Below are 22721 nucleotides of genomic sequence, written 5' to 3' on the forward strand. Positions count from 1 at the left end.
GGCACTGAAGATGCTCCTCACCTGGGACACTTGGGCTGGCCCTGATCATAGTAGAACCTTCTACCCTTAAAAATCTATGAATCTAGAAAGAGAAGCGTTTGCATTCTACTGTGACACCAGTGTCATGGACAGCACCAGTGTTATAGAAAGTGAAGGCAATATCTGAGCTAAAAAGTTATTGTTGATGATACTCTTTCTTGCCCAAGAGAAACAGTTTTGTATGTCTAACCGCAGTAAGTTGAGAGAGAACCACAAGTTTATTTGGTCATAGTGCTTTGTTAGGAAATTTTAAGGTATATTAATTCACAACTGCTTTTTGTCTAAATGAAAAGAAAAAAACATGGCTGTTGAAAGTAGCACTCGCAATGGAAAACACGTTCAAAAGTATAGTAACAGAGTATAATCAAGATTGGCACCCACTCTGGATTCATTTCAGTCAAAAAGAAATAAGAATAGTCAAGTAGAATAAGTGTCGCCAAACTAGATTAAACTCCAGTTGCAGCCAACAGTCTGATTTTCTGCAGAACACAACTTTTTAGTATTGACATTGCCAACAATGGACATCAAGCCAAGAACAATGATTAACATGGATAGAAAAAAAAAGCTAGCACTGTATTTTCTCAATACAAGTCTAAGAAAATGTCTTGTCAGACAAGGAAGATAATGTAGGTCACTGCTACGCATTAACAGATTTTCAAAAACACAAATATCTTTGAAATAAAGATAAAAAACCAAAACTTTCAGGGAAAGCAAAGATATCTCGATAGAGAATCTAAAACAAGCCTAAAGTAATAGGAGCTGCAATAAAAATGTTTTCCACTTTTCTTTCCCTGTGTAAATGCTTTCAGAAAACTCTCACCATTGCCATATTAATCTGAGGGATAGATATGTTTTAATCAAAAGTAATTTCTTTCCTACAGTCAGCGTTTTGCTTATATAAAACCCAATATGTTTCCTCTATTTTTATGCCATATAATGGTCAAACTATGAAAAATATAACACTATAAATGTATTATATTTTGAATGTGTTTAAGTGTTAGACATTTGATTACTTCAGAGTATTAAGGAAAATACTGAACATGATTTTTTTTTTAAATGTTTTAAAAGCATCCAGGGACCCTGCTAAAAAAAAAAAATCAAGATTTCTCCAGCCCCGTTTTTCTTGCTTTGAACTTTCCCATTTTGAGTCACTATCTTCATACTACAATCCCTCTGCTGGACAATGACAGGAGTCACTTTAGTGCTAATCATTTAGGCTTCTACTGATTGAGGTCTGGTCTACACTTACAACTTAAATTGACATAGCATAGAAAAATCCACACCCCTGAGCACCACAGCTATGCTGACCTAACACCTGATGTAGAAGCAGGTAGGGAAATGGAAGAATGCTTCGTGAGGAGGTGGAGTTCCTACAGCGACAGAAAAACTCCTTCCATTGCTATAGTCTGTGTCTACACTATGGCAGTACCATGGCATAACTACATTGCAATAGCTATGTCACTATAGCACCTGTAGTGTACACACTGCTTAATACAAAGTACTCCATTTACACAGGATGGTACCACGTCCACAGCATTCTCAGTCTCCCGCCTGGCTGCTGACTCTTCCTATGCTCCCTAAAGCCTCCTAGTCTCTTTCAAGGACTATAAGGAACTCATTACTGAGAATAAAGTTAGTTAAAACTCCTTCCAAACAAATCACTCACCGATTCAGCACAATAGCAATGTAACTATCTGTTGAGTCATAGATTCATAGATACTAAGCTCAGAAGGGACCATTATGATCATCTAGTCTGACCTCCTGCACAACGCAGGCCACAGAATTTCACCCACCCACTCCTGCGAAAAACCTCTCACCTATGTCTGAGCTATTGAAGTCCTCAAACCGTAGTTTAAAGACTTCAAGGAACAGAGAATCCTCCAGCAAATGACCCGTGCCCCATGCTACAGAGGAAGGCGAAAAACTTCCAGGGCCTCTTCCAATCTGCCCTGGAGGAAAATTCCTTCCCGACCCCAAATATGGCCATCAGCTAAACCCTGAGCATATGGGCAAGATTCACCAGCCAGATACTACAGAAAATTCTTTCCTGGGTAACTCAGATCCCACCCCATCTAACATCCCATCACAGGCCATTAGGCCTATTTACCATGAATATTTAATTACCAAAACCATGTTATCCAATCATACCATCTCCTCCATAAACTTATCAAGTTTAATCTTAAAGCCAGATAGATCTTTTGCCCCCACTGCTTCCCTTGGAAGGCTATTCCAGAACTTCACTCCTCTGATGGTAGAAACCTTCATCTAATTTCAAGTCTAAACTTCCCAATGACCAGTTTATATCCATTTGTTCTTGTGTCCACATTGGTACTGATCTTAAATAATTCCTCTCCCTCTCTGGTATTTATCCCTCTGATATATTTATAGAGAGCAATCATATCTCCCCTCAACCTTCTTTTAGTTAGGCTAAACAAGCCAAGTTCCTTGAGTCTCCTTTCATAAGACAAGTTTTCCATTCCTCGGATCATTCTAGTAGCCCTTCTCTGTACCTGTTCCAGTTTGAATTCATCCTTCTTAAACATGGGAGACCAGAACTGCACACAGTATTCCAGGTGAGTCTCACCGGTGCCTTGTACAACGGTACTAAAACCTCCTTATCCCTACTGGAAATACCTCTCCTGATGCATCCCAAGAGCGCATTAGCTTTTTTCACAGCCATATCATATTGACAGCTCATAGTCATCCTATGATCAACCAATACTCCAAGGTCCTTCTCCTCCTCATGGTATTCCACTGAACTGGTAGGACACCAATTATACCTAGCAGAAAAGGGTGCCAGAGGCTGCCTCTGCCCTGTTTTCCATAGAGGAGACATTCAGTAACAATTATATGTAGGAGTATTGGGGAAGAATAAAGCTAAAATAGTAGAAAGCAGAACTTACTACCCTGAAGACTATATTTTCTAAAATCAATAATAGCAGTTGGCGACATTCCTCAATATGCCATGGTAGAGCTGAATGAGATCTTCCAAGTTCAGTTTGAAATGGGTTCACAAGAGAATAATGTGATTCATAATTCCCGTTCCCCCTAATATTATGTGAGAATTGTTTCACTTAGGTTCTCAGACCCTGAAGTTAAAAACAAGAATTAAATTTAAATGAATCCAATTTTTCCTATCTATGGTCTAATTTCATTGTAAACCATAGCCAAGGTTCAGGTTCATCAGCTTTGTGCCCACTCACATGTGTGCTGGAACCGAAGGCTGGACTAGGCCTCATCTTCAATAAGAGAAGAACTTACTGTTCTCAAGGAAATTGATTTCCCTTTGTAAAACTGGGATAAAGTTTTTTAGTGTATCATAATAAAAAAGACACTGACTACTAAGCAGGGAAAATAGCAAATGTAACATTGTACTCTTGGCCACTGCCTGCCTCCAGCCAGAAGGAAATGTTCTTTTCCAACATCCCCACCTGGATCAGAACAGTCAGCTAAAACAGTTTCTCTCTCAGAGAATCCAAATAAAAATGGCTTCTGCTAGACCAAGTTGTCCCTCTTGATTAGAAGGCATAGCCTCAGTCAATCAAAGAAAGGAGAAAAACCCATGTGATTTCCACTGTAAAATTTATTCTAACGAACCAGGTTCAAAATAAAAATTCACCAAAAATAGAATCCCGAAAAAAAGACATAGTAACAATACCCACAGAAAGCAAAAAATATGCAAAAATCACACTCCTCTAATATGTACAAGATTCCAGTTGTCATTTCCATATGTATAGTTTTTCTAATTAGGTGAGCTATTCTGTCAAGTTTATTAATCCTCCCTCCCTCCTAGATATCAATTTATTGAATGCAGCAATGAATACAGAGAATTAAGTGCTCATGTTACCAGTAATACCAGTGTCTAAAACATGAAGACCCCAAAAAACACTTTTAATTGAGACATCATGACTAACAGTAATTCTATGAATCATTAATACATTAGAAAATGCCCCCTATCAACAGCTGTACAAAAATGGTATAAATACATACATACACACAGACACACACACACATCCCTACCCGACTTAGCTAAATATGTGTCTACACTCACCATCATGCACAGGGGTCCTCACCTCTCAAGCATTGATTCAGAATAATCAACTGTTGCAAATGATATCCTAAAGCTCTCTTTCACTCCTTCATCCCAGGCTGACCATTTCTCTTTTTCTCCACTCCAGGAGCAGCTAAGTCACATCACTAACCTTGAGGCTGAGAAGAAAGACAGCCTATTTGTAAACCACAATGCCATTCTGTGAACAGTCATGGTGTTTACAATGTCTCCAAATCCCCACAATGAGCATCAGGTCAGCAAAACTTTAAGCTGCCAAAAACCTGAGGCGCTGAGATGAGCCTTACACCCAGATTGAAGAAGCAGGCGTGCAGAGTAGCTAGAAATTTTTGCTTTAAAAAAAGTTACCTGTGGAATTCTTTCTGAGGACATGAGTGCTTGATTATAAAAAATGCGACCAAAGTGATCTCGATCCGGAAATACTTCTGCCTGGCGGGGTAAGTTTGCTCCTCCTGAGTCAACTAAGTCAAGTGGAATGAAAAATAGATTTACATACAATTTATCTCCTGCACAATTTTAAACAGAGATATTATTTCATATTATTTAAAAATTACTTGAAATGTCACCTGTTTGCAAAAATGTATACTCAACATACTAATCATGAAAAACAGGCCAGGCGCCTCCATTTGCAAAAGGAAAATTGATGAGCACACATGAGCAGCTGTTATGCATCCCAAACATTTTTAGATAAACTAATGGTAGCTGCATATAAAGATGTAATTACACTTGGCTTTACAAATCTTTTGAAATTCATCTGACAAACACCTGTTTGTTTTAAAAGACACTTCCTTATAGGCCTTAAAACAGGAAATTAAAAATTAAATTTTCTGTGTTCCAGGATAAACTTATTTCCTTCCTACATATATACAATCTAATATCATTCACTGTAGCTGCAGAAATTAAAACTACACTTAATTAAAACAATATAGAAGGAAAGACATTCTAAGGGAGGCACTTCTTAACCTCTCACTTCATGAGTGGTTGCAAGAGCCTAATGCTTTGCTTATAACTTGATAAATCACAGAAGAGCATACCTTTGGTTTCAAAGAACAGAATCACACAGAATTGCTCACTGGCAATCCATTCACTCTGACAGTAAAAGTTTACAAGCCAAATATTGTTTGTTAAGAAGCTAAACTGAAGATTTTATATTAAAAATATACTACCTATACCACAGCAAGCACATTTAGCACACACATTTGCTTATTTAATAAAATGTCTAAGCATGCTAAAATTAAAAAAATAATTTACTCAACCATTGACTTTTTTGACTGATTAAACAAACATGGAGTAAAACACATTGAGATGGAATATACTCAAAAAAATGTCAAATTGTAGAAAGCTATTAACAGAAACTACAGATGAAGTTTTGAGTTTTTATTCTTTTTTAGATGGGAGTATTTCAAAAAATGTAAGTAACTTTCTAAGAGAATCTTTCAACAGAAATAATAAAACAACAAAATGACTTCAGTTCCTGTCTTTTACATGTAACTTGAATTACGGTTGATGTGTGCACACAACTGTTCCCCACTGGACTCTTTTGCTTTGTTCTATTACACAGGTAGTAAAATGAAATAACCCATTCCTCTGGGTCTTTAGTTCACTTTACTACCTTTATAAAAGGAATGAACAGATAAGCATATCATCAAAAAGCATTGTATATGTGAACGTGTATGAAATAAGTTAATGTGTCTGGGGATGGAGCAGGAATCCTCCAGAAACATCTCCATGAAGCTCTCCTGGAGGTACTCTGAAGGCCTTTGCAGGTTTCTGGGGAGGGCTGTCTTATTTCATCCTCCATGGTAGAACACTTTACTACGTCAAGCCAGTAGCAAGTAGTCTGGAATCATTGCACCACAAAGCATGGCAGCGAATGGTCCTGGGTTTTGGTCGCATTCAAGCAACATTAGGTCTTTATCTTTCTGCGTTAGCCTCAGGAGAGTGATATCATTCATGGTCACCTGGTTGAAATAGCGGAATTTTTGTAAGGGAACAGGTTTCAGAGTAACAGCCATGCTAGTCTGTATTCGCAAAAAGAAAAGGAGTACTTGTGGCACCTTAGAGACTAACCAATTTATTTGAGCCTTTTATTTGAGCTCAAATAAATTGGTTAGTCTCTAAGGTGCCACAAGTACTCCTTTTCTTTTTGTAAGGGAACAGTAAAAGGACCTCGTTCATGCTGGGTTGTTTGCGCTTGGCTAAAAGGGATCATCCCAGAGAATAGCCACACGGCGGGAGGAGGGATGAATCATAGAATCATAGAATATCAGGGTTGGAAGGGACCCCAGAAGGTCATCTAGTCCAACCCCCTGCTCAAAGCAGGACCAATTCCCAGTTAAATCATCCCAGCCAGGGCTTTGTCAAGCCTGACCTTAAAAACCTCTAAGGAAGGAGATTCTACCACCTCCCTAGGTAACGCATTCCAGTGTTTCACCACCTCTTAGTGAAAAAGTTTTTCCTAATATCCAACCTAAACCTCCCCCACTGCAACTTGAGACCATTACTCCTCGTTCTGTCATCTGCTACCATTGAGAACAGTCTAGAGCCATCCTCTTTGGAACCCCCTTTCAGGTAGTTGAAAGCAGCTATCAAATCCCCCCTCATTCTTCTCTTCTGCAGGCTAAACAATCCCAGCTCCCTCAGCCTCTCCTCATAACTCATGTGTTCCAGTCCCCTAATCATTTTTGTTGCCCTTCGCTGGACTCTCTCCAATTTATCCACATCCTTCTTGAAGTGTGGGGCCCAAAACTGGACACAGTACTCCAGATGAGGCCTCACCAATGTCGAATAGAGGGGAACGATCACGTCCCTCGATCTGCTCGCTATGCCCCTACTTATACATCCCAAAATGCCATTGGCCTTTTTGGCAACAAGGGCACACTGCTGACTCATATCCAGCTTCTCGTCCACTGTCACCCCTAGGTCCTTTTCTGCAGAACTGCTGCCTAGCCATTCGGTCCCTAGTCTGTAGCTGTGCATTGGGTTCTTCCGTCCTAAGTGCAGGACCCTGCACTTATCCTTATTGAACCTCATCAGATTCCTTTTGGCCCAATCTTCCAATTGGTCTAGGTCCTTCTGTATCCTATCCCTCCCCTCCAGCGTATCTACCACTCCTCCCAGTTTAGTATCATCCACAAATTTGCTGAGAGTGCAATCCACACCATCCTCCAGATCATTTATGAAGATATTGAATAAAACCGGCCCCAGGACCGACCCTTGGGGCACTCCACTTGATACCGGCTGCCAACTAGACATGGAGCCATTGATCACTACCCGTTGAGCCCGACAATTTAGCCAGCTTTCTACCCACCTTATAGTGCATTCATCCAGCCCATACTTCCTTAACTTGCTGACAAGAATACTATGGGAGACCGTGTCAAAAGCTTTGCTAAAGTCAAGAAACAATACATCCACTGCTTTCCCTTCATCCACAGAACCAGTAATCTCATCATAAAAGGCGATTAGATTAGTCAGGCATGACCTTCCCTTGGTGAATCCATGCTGGCTGTTCCTGATCACTTTCCTCTCATGCAAGTGCTTCAGGATTGATTCTTTGAGGACCTGCTCCATGATTTTTCCAGGGACTGAGGTGAGGCTGACTGGCCTGTAGTTCCCAGGATCTTCCTTCTTCCTTTTTTAAAGATTGGCACTACATTAGCCTTTTTCCAGTCATCCGGGACTTCCCCGGTTCGCCACGAGTTTTCAAAGATAATGGCCAGTGGCTCTGCAATCACAGCCGCCAATTCCTTCAGCACTCTCGGATGCAACTCGTCCGGCCCCATGGACATGAAGGGATCATCCCAGAGAATAGCCATGTTTTCGGGTGGGGGGAGGTGTGTGCTGCACATCCACCCGAAAACCGCAGCCCCTCCTTTTAAATGTGAAACCCAGCCGGCATTGCTTGCTATGGGAAAGGATGGCGCTGCAGTTTGAAACCATTCCCACATGTCATGAAGGCGTAAGAAGCCAACCCCGCGTACCAAAAGGCTTACCATGGCTGCCTGGAAACCGAATTCTGTTACCCAGCCATTTGTGATGTGTCACCATACTGGCAGGTGCTCAATATAAAAGGCAAAATGCGACCTTGTACCTAAAGCACATGTGCTGTGCTGTGAATTGCTTGATTCACTGTGAAAGAGTCTCCCTTTGGTTCTCAGAAATGTATCATCTTAAACTTTACTCTCCCTTTTTATCTCCCCCAGGTGCAAATGTTTCTATGCTCCCCGATCATCTCCATCCCTGAGGTTTTCGCAGATTAGAAGGCGAAAAAAATGCACTTGCGATGACATGTTTTCCGAGCTCATGAAGTCCTCCCGCACTGACAGGGCACAGCTTAATGCATGGAGGCATTCAGTGGCAGAGGCCAGGAAAGAATTAAGTGAGCGCGAAGAGCAGAGGCAGGAGGCGATGCTGAGGCTAATGGGAGAGCAAACGGACATGATGAAGCGTCTGTTGGAGCTGCAGGAAAGCCAACAATAGCACAGACCTCCACTGCATCCATTGTATAACCGCCTGCCCTCCTCCCCAAGTTCCATATCCTCCTCACCCAGACGCCCAAGAACATGGGGAGGGAGGGGGGGCACCCAGCCACTTGGAGGGAGGGGATAACTCAGTAGTTTGAGCGTTAGCCTACTAAACCCAGGGTTGTGAGTTCAATCCTTGAGGGGGCCATTGAGGGATCTGAGGCAAAAATTGGAGATTGGTCCTGCTTTGAGCAGGGGGTTGGACTAGATGACCTGCTGAGGTCCCTTCCAACCCTGATATTCTATGATTCCACTCCAGACGAAGGCCCAAACAACAGAAGGCTGCCATTCAAACAGTTTTGATTTGTAGTGTGGCTACAAATTCATGGTAAATAGGCCTAATGGCCTGTGATGGGATGTTAGATGGGGTGGGATCTGAGTTACCCAGGAAAGAATTTTCTGTAGTATCTGGCTGGTGAATCTTGCCCATATGCTCAGGGTTTAGCTGATCACCATATTTGGGGACGGGAAGGAATTTTCCTCCAGGGCAGATTGGAAGAGGCCCTGGAAGTTTTTCGCCTTCCTCTGTAGCATGGGGCACGGGTCATTTGCTGGAGGATTCTCTGCTCCTTGAAGTCTTTAAACTACGGTTTGAGGACTTCAATAGCTCAGACATAGGTGAGAGGTTTTTCACAGAAGTGGGTGGGTGAAATTCTGTGGCCTGCGTTGTTCAGGAGGTCAGACTAGATGATCATAATGGTCCCTTCTGACCTTAGTATCTATGAATCTACAATAAGCAATGTGGCCTTGTCCTTCCCCTCCTCCCGCACCCCACCCCACCTACCTTGTCAGTTATCTCACTTTTTTTTTAATTAATAAAGAATGTATGGTTTCAAAACAATAGTTACTTTATTTCCTTTGCCAGCTGTGATCAAAGGGGGGAGGGTGGTTGGCTTACAGGGAATTAAAATCAACAAAAGGGGTGGGTTTGCAGCAAGAAGAAACACATAAAACTGTCACACCATAGCCTCGTCAGTCATGAAACTGGTTTTCAAAGCCTCTCTGATGCGCAGCGCACCTCACTTTGCACTTCCAATCGCCCTGGTGTCTGGCTGCTCAAAACTGGCCACCATGCGATTTGCCTCAATCTCCCATCCCGCGATAAATGTCTCCCCCTTACTCTCACAGATATTATGGAGCACACAGCAAGCAGCAATAACAATGGGAATGTTGGTTGTGCTGAGGCCTAACCTAGTCAGCAAACAGCGCTAGCAAGCTTTTAAACGTCCAAAGGCACATTCTACCAACATTCTGCACTTGCTCAGCCTACAGTTGAACTGTTACTACTGTCCAGGCTGCCTGTGTACGGCTTCATGAGCCTTGGCAGCAAGGGGTAGGCTGGGTCCCCAAGGATAACTATTGACATTTCAACATCCCCAAGGGTAATTTTCTGGTCTGGGAAGTAAGTCCCTTCTTGCAACTGCTCGAACAGCCCGGAGTTCCTAAAGATGAGAGCGTCATGCACCTTTCCCAGCCATCCCACGCTGATGTCAGTAAAACGTGCCTTGTGATCCACCAGTGCTTGCAGCACCATTGAGAAGTACCCCTTGCAGTTTACGTACTGATTGGCAAGGTGGCCTGGTGCCAAGATAAGGATAGGCGTCTATCATAAATATAAAGGGAAGGGTAAACCCCTTTAAAATCCCTCCTGGCCAGAGGAAAAATCCTCTCACCTGTAAAGGGTTAAGAAGCTAAAGGTAACCTCGCTGGCACCTGACCAAAATGACCAATGAGGAGACAAGATACTTTCAAAAGCTGAGAGGAGGGAGAAAAACAAAGGGTCTGCGTCTGTCGGTACGCTGCTTTTGCCGGGGATAGAACAGGAATGGAGTCTTAGAACTTTTAGTAAGTAATCTAGCTAGGTATGTGTTAGATTATGATTTCTTTAAATGGCTGAGAAAAGAACTGTGCTGAATAGAATGACTATTCCTGTCTGTGTGTCTTTTTTGTAACTTAAGGTTTTGCCTAGAGGGATTCTCTATGTTTTGAATCTAATTACTCTGTAAGGTATCTACCATCCTGATTTTACAGAGGGGATTTCTTTACTTCTATTAAAAGTCTTCTTGTAAGAAAACTGAATGCTTTTTCATTGTTCTCAGATCCAAGGGTTTGGGTCTGTGGTCACCTATGCAAATTGGTGAGGATTTTTACCAAACCTTTCCCAGGAAGTGGGGTGCAAGGGTTGGGAGGATTTTGGGGGGAAAGACGTGTCCAAACTACGTTTCCCAGTAAACCCAGTTAGAGTTTGGTGGTGGCAGTGGAGATCCAGGGACAAAGGATAAAATTAATTTGTACCTTGGGGAAGTTTTAACCTAAGCTGGTGAAAGTAAGCTTAGGAGGTTTTCATGCAGGTCCCCACATCTGTTCCCTAGAGTTCAGAGTGGGGGAGGAACCTTGACAGCGTCTATCTCCCCACCACAGTTAGGGAACCCCATTGCAGCAAATCAATCCAGTATGACCTGCACATTTCCCAGAGTCACTACCCTTGATAGCAGAACGTCAGTGACTGCACTGGCTACTTGGATCACAGCAGTCCCCACAATAGACTTGGCCACTCCAAATTGATTCCCAGCTGACTGGTAGCAGTCAGGCATTGCAAGCTTCCACAGGGCTATCGCCACTTGCTTCTCAACTATCAGGGCAGCTTCAGGGTATTCCTGCACTTCAGGGCTGGGAAAAGCAACTCACAAAGTTCAAGAAAAGTGGCCTTACGCATGCGAAAGTTTCACAGCCACTGGGAATCATGCCATACCTGCAACACTATGCGGTCCCACTAGTCTGTGCTTGTTTGCCGGGCCTAGAATCGGCGTTCCACTGTATCAACCAGCCCCACTGCTGCCATGATGTCCCAACTGCCACAGCCCATGCTTTCAGGAATGTCTGTGTCCATGTCCTCATCACAATCGCCCTCGTGCTGGCGTCTCTTAGCCTGGTCCTGCACATACTCCAGGATAATGCGAGTGGTGTTTACAATGCTCACAACAGCAACGGTGAGTTGAGCGGGCTTCATGCTTGCAGTGGTATGGCGTCTCCACGGGTAACCCAGGAAAAAAAGGTCCAAAACAATTGTCTACCGTTGCTTTCATGGTGGGAGGGAGGGATGGAGGGGCACTGACGACACGTACCCAAAACCACCCTCGCCAATGTTTTTGCCCCATCAGGCATTGGGAGCTTAACCCAGAATTCCAATGGGCAATGGAGACTGCGGGATAGCTACCCACAGTGCACTGCTCCATAAGTCGATGATAGCCACAGTACTGAGGACACACTCCGCCAACTTAATGCGCTTAGTGGGGACATATAAAATCGACTGTATAAAATCGATTTCTAAAAATCAACTTCTACAAAATCGACCTAAATTCGTAGTGTAGACATACCCTTAAAAATGTAGGACTGCAAGGAACCTCAATAGGTCATCTAGTTCAGTCCTCTACACTGAGGCATGTCTAAGTATTATCTAGACCAGTGGTTCCCAAATGCGTTCTGCTGCTTGTGCAGAGAAAGCCCCTGATGGGACGGGACGGTTTATTTGCTTGCCGCGTCCGCAAGTTCGGCCGATTGCAGCTCCCAGTGGCCACGGTTGGCTGCTCAAGGCCAATGGGAGCTGCTGGAAGCAGCAGTATAACCCTCGGCCCGCGCCGCTTCCAGCAGCTCCCATTGGCCTGGAGCAGTGAACCGCGGCCACTGGGAGCCGCGATCGGCCAAACCTGCGGACACGGCAGGTAAACAAACTGGCCCAGCTCACCAGGAGATTTCCATGCACAAGCAGTGGAATATGTTTGGGAACCACTGATCTAGACCTTCCCTGACAGGTGTTCATCTACCTTGTTGTTAAAAACCTCCAATCACAGAGATTCCACAACATTGCTAGGTAATTTGTTCCTTACAGTTAGAAGTTTTTCCTAATGTCTAACCTAAATCTCCCTTGCAGCAAATCAAGCCCATTACTTCTTGTCCTGTCCTCAGTGATTAAGGAGAATAATTTATCGACCTCCTCCTTATAACAACCTTTTATGTGCTTGAAGACTTAGCATGTAATGTCCCCCTTCACTCTTCTCTTCATCTGTGCGCTAAATGTGCTTGCTGTGAGGTAGTATATTTTTAATATAAATTCTTCAGCACTGAAATACTCCCATCTAAAAGATTACGTAAGTCCACTTGTTTCAATCTTTCCTCATAGGTCATGTTTTCTAGACCTTTAATAATTTTTGTTCCTCTCCTCTGGATTTTCTCCAATTTGTCCACATCTTTCCCAAAGTGTGGTGCCCAGAACTGTACACTATACTACAGCTGAAGCCTTATTAGTGCTGAGTAGAGTGGAAGAATTACTTTTCATGGCTTGCTTACAACACTCCTGCTAATACAGTAGAACCTCAGAGTTATAAACACCATAGTTACAAACTGACCAGTCAACCACACACCTCATTTGGAACTGGAAGTATGCAATCAGGCAACAGCAGAGCCCCCCAAAAAAAAGCAAATACAGTACAGTACTGTGTTAAATGTAAACTACTAAAAAAATAAAGGGAAAGCAGCATATTTCTTCTGCATAGTAATGTTTCAAAGCTGTATTAAGTCAATGTTCAGTTGTAAACTTTTGAAAGAACAACCATAAAGTTTTGTTCGGAGTTACAAACTTTTCAGAGTTACGAACAACCTCCAATCCCAAGGTGTTCCTAACTCTGAGGTACTACCGTACATCCCAGAATGATGTTCACTTTTTTTACAATAGTATTATATTGTTGATTCATATTTAGTTTCTTATCCACTATAAACCCCGGATCCTTTTCTGCAGCACTGCCATTTTGTATTTGTGCAACCAATTGTTCCTTCCCAAATGTAGTATTTTGCATTTGTCCTTACTGAATTTCACCCTATTTATTTCAGTACATTTCTCCAGTTTGTCCAGATCATTTGAATTCTAATCCTGTCTTCCAAAAGGCTTGCAACCCCTCCCAGCCTGGTACTGTCTACATTTATAAATGTACTCTCTGTGCCATTATTCAAATCATTTATAAAGATAATGAACAGAATCAGACCCAGGACAAATCCCTGCAGGACCCCACTTGATATGCCATTTCAGCCCGATTGTGAACCACTGATAACTACTCTCTGAGTAGTATTCCAACCAGTTATGCACCCACCTTATAGTAAGTTCATCTAGGCTATATGTCTCTAGTTTGTTTATGAGAAGGTCATTTGAGACATCAGAAGCCTTATTAAAGTCAAGATATAGTGTTGATGGTGTCCATTCAAAAATGTAGTCTTCTAGCTAGAATCCCTGACCTTTGTTTAACAGCAGCCATTTACTATTTTTGTAATGGGACTTACCTAAATATAGACAAGGGAGATGATTTTGCATTGCAATTTCTTGAGCGCGTAAATGTTTCTTCACCGTGACTGGATAGTAGGTACCACCTTTGACAGTTGCATCATTAGCAACAATCAAGCACTCCACTCTGAAAAGTAGAAACTTTATGAGAACCAAACATATTTCCCAACTGACCTACTTTACCACTATAACCATGATAACTGCAACAATTTCCATCAGCATTAAATGTTTATTGCTTTAAAACTGTTCCACTGTTCGATATCTCTCTTCAAGGCTGCATGTGATTTCATGTCATATTTGCTTCCAGTTCTTATAAAAAATACTATTAATGAAGAAGCATCTGAAATCTCTAGTTTTAAAGAAAGCTGCACGCATTTTACTGAGCACAGCTGTTGTTAAACATTTTCTTATACTCTCAAAATCTGCTGCAAAGTGCATGTCCTTCTCGAAAAATCCCTATTTCTGTGTTCTGTATTGGCAGCATTCATATTCTGAGAAGGGGACCCATAGTATGACAGTCCAGTGTCAAAATATAAAGCAGTCCCCAAACCTTCTCTACAGTTGCATCAACTAAAGGAACAACTTTATAGCTTCAATTGTTGTTCATGTGGCAAAGCAATTGTTCTGTTGATTAGCAGTATGTAAGCTGAAAAAAAAAAGTTTACAATGCAGGGCTCCCACACTGTCAACGTCAACAGCGATATTACTTTTCAACATAAGGCCACCCACAAGACGTTAACGAAAAGAGAAAGTGTTATTTTAACATAACACACATGCTGGATTTAAAACCAACTGTAGCTAAATACACTTCGGAAATTCTCAGTCTAATACACTTTTGGAAGAAAAAAATACATTGTTTTCTTAACTGTACTTTGGCGCCTGGTTGAAAATAAAATACTTGCTGTCATCATTCCTGATGAAACTGGAAATAGTAATCAACAGTTATGACTAGATAGATATACCTGTATTATATTTGATGGCAGAAATGAGGCTCTTGATGTGTTAGCTTCAACATGGGAGTTTAGAACCAAGGAACTATGAATTTGTAATGTATTTTGTTAACTATTTCTTTTCAGTTCCAGATAAACTAACTTGGCTTCTTGGGTTATTGAGAGAATAAGAGACAGGTTCTCGGCTCAGAGTAGCTGAGGTGTGATAGTGGAGTGGAAAAGGTGTTTCTAAGATACATTTCAATCACCCAGTTCTGGGCTGTTCAAGGATGCTCTAAACTACGCTATCTGCAGTCATCCCACAGGGACCACTTCACCAGTCTAGAATCAGTGGACCACCATGTGATCTGCCCTTCCCCTCAGAACCTTAGCTGAGGCTGATAATCTGGCACTAAGACTCGTGTAGATATTTAAGCTGATTTTTAAAAAATTTGTTACTGACTTAACTCTGAGCCATTCTGTCTTTGCAGCACCATACCTTCATGCTAGAAGAGCCTGTGAGTGGCTCTACCTAGAATCTACCATGGATTCATACCAATGAATCCATGAATTACCCAGACAGACTGTGAAAGCAAAGTAGCAACAGTTAATTGCTCACTGATCAGCCAACTTATGTTAAAACAGAATAGGTGAAATCCACAAACACCAGAAATCTTCCAGAGTGACCCAGGTACTTGAAACTAAAAAAAAAAAAACCCTCCCCATTATTAGAAACAAACCCAAAGAACAGTTCCACCTCAGTGGCATCCCCTTAAAGCCACAAGCCATTTGAATGCCCTTACTAAAACAGATTTTATTTTGAAGAAAGGTAAATGGCTGTTCAGAATATTTTTTTTAAGAAAGAAATATGAGAGGAGCTTGGCCATTAAGCCATACATCGTGGGTGGCACAAGAAGGCACTGGATAAAATCATTACCCTCCTGGGGTTCCTTCAGCTTCCTGGCTCATCATCCCTAAAGTAATATCCCATTACACTAGTTTTAACAAGTGCATCAATCTCCCTTAGAGAGACTTTAAATGAGCACACCCCATTCTTAATCCAGGACACCTTTCCACATGTTTAAAATTGCCTTTCTACCTCACCTATGTCCTTGCACAATTAACCACATATTTCTCATCAGAAAGATAACACTGCAGCCTTCAAATGAGTTAATAGGGACGTTGCTACATGTATTGTCTAAGGTCTGATCTACACTAGAAAATTAGATCAGTTTAATGACATCAGTCAGGGGTGTGAAAAATCCACAACCAACCTAAATCCACCCACCCCCCACCCCCGTGTAGACAGCACTAAATTGACAGAAGAATTCTTCTGTCAACCTAGCTACTACCTCTCAGGGAGGTGAATTACCTACACTGATGAAAGAACCTCTCCCATTGGCATAGACAGCACAGCTGCAGAATTTTAGGTGTAAACAAGCCCTACGAATAAGAATAATAAGAACCCAGCTGAATCCTTTCCCTGAAGTCAAAACTAAATCGGCAGAATAGCCATTTTAGTAATCTTCTGGGTCATAGAAGTCAAGTACGAGAAAGCCTTCAACTTAATATTGGAAACAAAGTGCTAGATGGCTCCCAGGGCTGGAACTAGGAACCACACAAAAACATCCTCTTGCTTGTATAATAGACATAATATGTAGATCACTGGCAATTTCTTACCCCGACACTCTTCCAATGCCTGTGATAATGCCTCCTGCCGGTACCTCTTCATTACCATACAACTGGTAACCTGCAAACTGGGAGAACTCCAAGAATGGAGACCTAAAAAAATGACAAACATTTTGACAGGATTATTAACCGGAAGCAGCCTGACAAACATTATTTTCTTTTGTAAAGTTCATGGCTTTAAAATGTGTTCTTGCAATACATCTTCCAAACAATAGATATGTCAAGATTACGAACCAACACTACTTGCCAGCAGGGTGGATAAAAATCAATGATTTAAAAAAATAAATTCAAAATTGGATTTTTTTGAGGAAAAAACCTATCTAAAGATAGTTTTAATTAAGATACAATATAGCTCAAAGATATTTCATCATAGAATAGGGATTATAAATTCTAATTCTATAGTATGAGACAATATAGTCATATAATGTTTAAGAAAAGTTTTGTAAATGAGTTCCAATAGTTCATGGAATAGGGACCCCAATCTTATGGGGTTCCAGAGGCTTCTGTATAAATTATTTAGGTTAATCTTTCTATCTGCCCAATGGGACTCAGTGCTCTATCTAGAAGATACCATCAGAAATGCTTAGTTTTGCAGTTCTCAAACTGTGGATTTGTGTCTTCAAAGATAGCATGCATGTTAACAGCAAAAATGGTTTTAAATAAATAAATAAATAATATATAGAGGTGAGAAATAACAGACCTCAACCCTATTGTCCCTCTGCAATTTTGTGTACACCTCTCTCTGAAAGTGCAAAGTTTCAAAAAGTTCAAAGAATAGAAGATTGTTGGGGGCGGAATAGATCTGGACAAGGAGAAGTCATCTGGAGACAAATGTAAGAAGGGAGGGACAGGCAGCAAAAACGAAAGTGAAACTGTTTGAGCAGCATATTCCAGAAGTCTGGAGGCCTTTCTGAGTGTAGCCTTCATTGATTTGGCATCTACCATACCATTCTTTCACTAGAAGGGAAAACCTATAATGGCAGCAGGCCATAAAAGAGACCCAGTTTGAGAATATTTTAATGAAGTTCCCCTACTTGTGGATAAGACAGGCATGCGTGCAAAATGCAAACAGTGTAACAGAGAAATTCAAGGCCTGGTTGCCCGAAAGAAACAACATCATGAGTAGCGTTCCTTCTCAGGAAGTAGCTGCATTGAAGATGATGAAAGGAACATGTCTGAACATGCAGGATCTTCAGGTTGGTAAACCTTTTTAATTTCAGACTTCTTTCCTAAGGACTGCCTGTCTTCCTTCTGGACTATTCTTGAATTCTCATGTTTGAGCAAAGAATATAGTTGTTATTTTATGGTACCATCATTTTAGATGCAGTTGCAATAAAAAATAAACAGCTGAAATAGGCAGATCTTCCTTTTACAATTTCATCTTTAAAGTAGTACTGAGTGTCAGTGAATGCAATGAGTAATACTAAATGAGCAGTATGCTAATAATAATTAAATAACTGCATTGACTTATTTTGTTAAGGAGAATCCATCCTCAACATGCAGGATTCTGAAGACTATCCACCTTCTAGATCACCATAATTTTCTATGTTTCAGAGTTATCTGCCAACGATAGTGTTTCAGTCACATCACGTATGTCATATAGCCACAGTATATCACCTATAGCAAAAAGAAAAAAAAATCTCCATCATCCAGAAATAACCATAGACAAATTTGTGAAAAGAACCAGCAGATTACAAAAAGAGGTAATGGAAGAAAAAATTGCCCAGTTTTATGCAACAAACTCTCCTTTCCGTATGATTGAGAACCCACACTTCATTAACATGGTTCAGTCATTAAGATCAGGATACAGTCCACCCAACGGAGCAGATGTCGCAGGCAAATTGCTGGATAAAGCATATGGAAGAGAAATTGAGCAGTGTGCAAAAGGTCTAGAGGGTGAAATTGTTAACCTGAGTCTTGATGGGTGGAGCAATGTCCACAATGATCCGGTTGTATGTGCTTGTGTGACAACAGAAGAAGGAAATGTCTTCCTTACAGAAACAATTGATACATCAGGAAATGCACACATAGCAGAATAGTTTCAAGAAGTAGCAGTAAAAGCTACAACAAACTGTGAAAAAAAATTCAAATGTCTAGTATGCAGCTTGGTCATAGACAATGCTGCAAATGTATCCAAGATGAGAAGAAATTTAGAAGAGATTTCCAAGCTAACAACATACGGTTGCAGTGCTCATTTGACGCACCTCCTAGTTAAAGACTTCAGTGTTCCAGAAATAAAGGCTAATGTTGTTGAAATTGCAAAATACTTCCGTAACAACCACTTTGCAGCAGCTGCTCTGAAAAAAGTGGGAGGAACCAAGTTAACTCTCCCACAAGACGTGCGATGGAACTCAGTAGTGGACTGTTTCGAACACTATATCAAGAACTAGCCTAATCTGATGACAGTTTGTGAACAAAATCGTGAAAAAATAGATGGCACTGTCACAGACAAAGTTGTCAACATTGGGCTTAAGAGACATGTTGAACACATGCTGAGTACCCTGAAGCCTATTTCTGTAGCCTTGAACAAAATGCAGGGAAATAGCTGTTTTATTGCTGATGCTGTTGAAATTTGAAAGGAACTGAGTGAGATCTTAGAAAGAGAAATATGCAATGACAGCGTTAAATTACAAGCATTAAAAAAACTAATGGGACAAGCACTCTCTCCAGCTCATTTTCTTGCAAATATTCTCAATACTCGGTACCAGGGTCAAACCTTAACTGCTGAAGAGGAGTTGGCTGTGACATGGACATCCAGCAATCAGCCCTCCATAATGCCAACTATAATAAACTTCAGAATTAAGGGCGAACCATTCAAGAAATATATGTTTGCTGATGATGTTTTAAAGAAAGTCATAAACAGTGAACTGGTGGAAGTCACTTAAGCACTTGGATTCAGAGACTGTTGAAGTGATAATCTTCTGCTGGTGTAGAAAGAATATTTTCTTTCTTTAGACTAATTCATTCCAAATTGAGAAATCGTTTGGGACCTGAAAAAGCAGGAAAGCTTGTTTTTCTTTTCTAGATTACGAACAAACAGGAAAATGAAGGTGAAGATGACTGCGTCAGCTGCAGAAGCCAATATTTTAAGTTTCTCATGTTGACCAGGCTGACATAGTCTATTTAATTTTTGTTGGGTTTTTTTAAATATTTCATTTAACTATTTTAGTTAAAAACAATTTTAACAAAAATAAACCTGATTTTAAAAAACCTGAATGTTTAATTAACTTCAAAAATTCATGTTTGTTTTGTTAAAATATTATACGTTTGCTGTTGAAGAAAAAAATCCAGAATACATAATGTTGTTTTAGTTAAATAAAACAATTTAAATGTCTGTCTCGTGATGTTCTCCTCCTAATACAGCATGCCAAGAAAATCCTCCAAATATTAATGATTAACCTGTTGAATTGGAGATAGTTCACCTCCCAATGACTTCATAAATATCTGCTTCAATTACCTTTGGTAACTGAAATAACCAAACAATCATTCATTTTCTGATATAGCTGTAAAACTAATCTGGAAAGTTTTCAAAATAAATCACTTTAAAAATTTATGGTGTGTACCTTCTAAAAATGAAACCTGAGTTGTGAAGAATATATATGGAGGTTATAACAACCAACAAGAATGCACTTTTATGTAGAAATCCATGATTAAATCTAGTCTTCCTGACTAGTGATTTAAATCAAATCCACCCTGCTTGCCAGTAGTTTAGGAACTTCAATAAAAGAGACAGTTCTGTTAGTTTACACAACACAAAAGAGTATATGATGCTTTATAGCCAAAAATAAATTACCCACCCTGGATCTATGAGTCTGTCAATTCTCTCTCTGGGTAACAGCTTTCCTCTTGATGTATGAAGCTTCCGTGCCTTTTCTCCACCCCCTGTGATACGAGGTCATTCATTAGATCTACTGTACACATATATGAATAAATCACTATTAACACTTAACATAGAATGAAAACAGATCTGAATTCTCAATTACAAAAATACAGACCTTAAGGAGACAATATATTTAATAGAGCTGACATTTTAGATGACTGATTTAAGATGATGATGCAGATAATTCTGTCTGTCATATGTTCTAAGTTACTTTTTCTACATTCTTTACTAACAAAGTTTGAAAACAAATAAACTCTCAGCTAATACAGCTCATCTGCTGCTGTCATCTGGAGTTTTCATTTTGACAATGAACTAACAGAGCACTCAAAAACTTACTTTTCAGGGATCATAGGAAGGAGACATGGGTTGTGTTAATTTCCCTACAGCACATTCTAAATTGCTTTGCTAAGCTCAGTTTTAAATTGCTCAACTGATGGGAGATTTCTCGGGAGATTACTCTAGAGTGTAGAAGACCTCACAGTCGGGGTGTACACCATTTCCTTTTGCTCCTCTTCATCCATTCCTTCATTATCTAACTTTGGACCACCCTAAATTATACCTCTCATTTCTTGGCGTTTAACACCATTCCAACACTTGTTGCCAGCTGACATCTCTCACCCTCTTAGTAGCAGTGGCATGTATCATTTTATATTTCCTCAGAAACTAACCCCACAGATGTCAGTGAAGGCTAATTCAGTGAGAGCCATTCCTATTGATAGGGTGAGAGATACTTACCCTTTAGATTTATGCCAGACAGACACCTAATCATTTTTGTATGCTTTTATGTCTTTTCATTACACTATAGACTTCACAACTTCAGTGAATTCCACAGACTGAAGGGTAAACTAATGCTCAGGAGGAATTTAAGTGAGCAGGATAAAGTAGAGTGACTGCAATACTTTGCTTTTCTCCTATCCCCATCTGATGGAAAAACATAGGAAGAGTCACAGAAACAAACAGCCCTATCCTATTAGTCCTGAGCACCACTGGGAGTCACTGATCACCCTTCACATCCACTGAAATTAATGGGAGACAATGATATTCAGCACTTCCCAGAAGAAAATCTGGAGCCCAATCCTGCAAGCAAGTAATAACGATAAAATTAAACATGCAACCTTAATTCTGTTCCCTTCCAAAGGTGTGGAAGAAACTGTATTGTAAAATTTGAGAAATAGCAATTTAACAAATAAACTCTCATAATGCAGACAAACAAAGGGTCAGAGTTGAAGTTGGAGATCCAGCCCTGTTAGTTGTGCAGTTGGAGGTCCACCACAGTTAGTTGTGCAGCCCTGATTTTAAATTTTATATTCTTCACTTAGTTGGAATTAGTCAATTTGGATTTTACTATCATTGAAGATTAATCCCTGTGTTTGTAGTTTTCCTATAATACAAGGCATAGCTAAGTTCCTCAAAGGTCATCTCTGTAAACTGAGCGTATATCTACACTACAGCAGCACAGCTATGGCTGTAGTGCTGTACTATAGTTGCTTCTTACACTGACAGAAGGGTTTTTTCCATCTATGTAGTTAACCCTCGTCTCCGTGAGGCAGTAGTTAAATCAACAGAAAAATTCTTTCATGGACCTAGCTGCTTCTACACCAGGTTTTAGGTCAACATAACAATATCTCACAGGGCACAAAATTTTTCAAAGCCCTGAGCAACGTAGAGAGGACAATCTAATTTTTAGGTGTAAACCAGACCTGATACACTAATTGACAACTTGAAAAGAAGTGTATTTGCCCAGCTGACTGGTTATAAAGGCAAAAAGCATAGCAACAGACTGGAATGAAGGGAAAACAGCTGAAGTGAAAAACGTATCAGTAAAAGTCTCTTATTAACAATCCTATTTGTTTAAACGAATACTGTCATTAAATTCATTAAAACAACATACTTAGCTGTTCCTAAGATGTTAGGAATTTAAAATTATTTCATTTTAATAATCAACTTTCTACTACTTATTCAGTTTGCTTACTTTTTGCCTTTCTCTCAGCTTAGACAATGAAAGATACAGATACAGATGCAAGATACAGTTTCTTTAAGTCAGCTTCACTTTCCTTTAGAGTCTGTTTCTAGTTACTTTCAGGTCCTTATGCACCAGCACACAGCTGTGCTATTTGAATGGCAAGCATAGGGTACATTAATTTAAAAACTTCACTGCAATTTTTTTAAAATGTCATGGAAACATGTTATTGGTGTCAGATTTTTGTTAAGGTTTATTATTATTATGGCAAAACCTTATTGAACCAAATTAGACCTGATG

At 40.4% G+C, this 22721-nt stretch overlaps 1 protein-coding gene across 2 annotated transcripts in view; it reads right to left on the reverse strand.

Moving 5' to 3' along the window:
- Positions 1-22721, reverse strand: part of MCCC2 (methylcrotonyl-CoA carboxylase subunit 2) — a 91577-nt gene that overhangs the window by 58392 nt on the left and 10464 nt on the right. For both annotated transcript variants that reach the window (XM_073344321.2, XM_073344319.2), the window contains 4 exons: positions 20379-20463; positions 16573-16674; positions 13963-14090; positions 4457-4569 (listed from right to left, as the gene is read on the reverse strand). In XM_073344321.2, coding sequence (XP_073200422.2) covers positions 4457-4569; positions 13963-14090; positions 16573-16674; positions 20379-20463 — 428 coding nt within the window. The remainder of the gene's footprint in view (positions 1-4456; positions 4570-13962; positions 14091-16572; positions 16675-20378; positions 20464-22721) is intronic.

Source organism: Lepidochelys kempii, chromosome 5 (assembly GCF_965140285.1).
Source record: "Lepidochelys kempii isolate rLepKem1 chromosome 5, rLepKem1.hap1, whole genome shotgun sequence".
NCBI classification, from domain to species: domain Eukaryota; kingdom Metazoa; phylum Chordata; order Testudines; family Cheloniidae; genus Lepidochelys; species Lepidochelys kempii.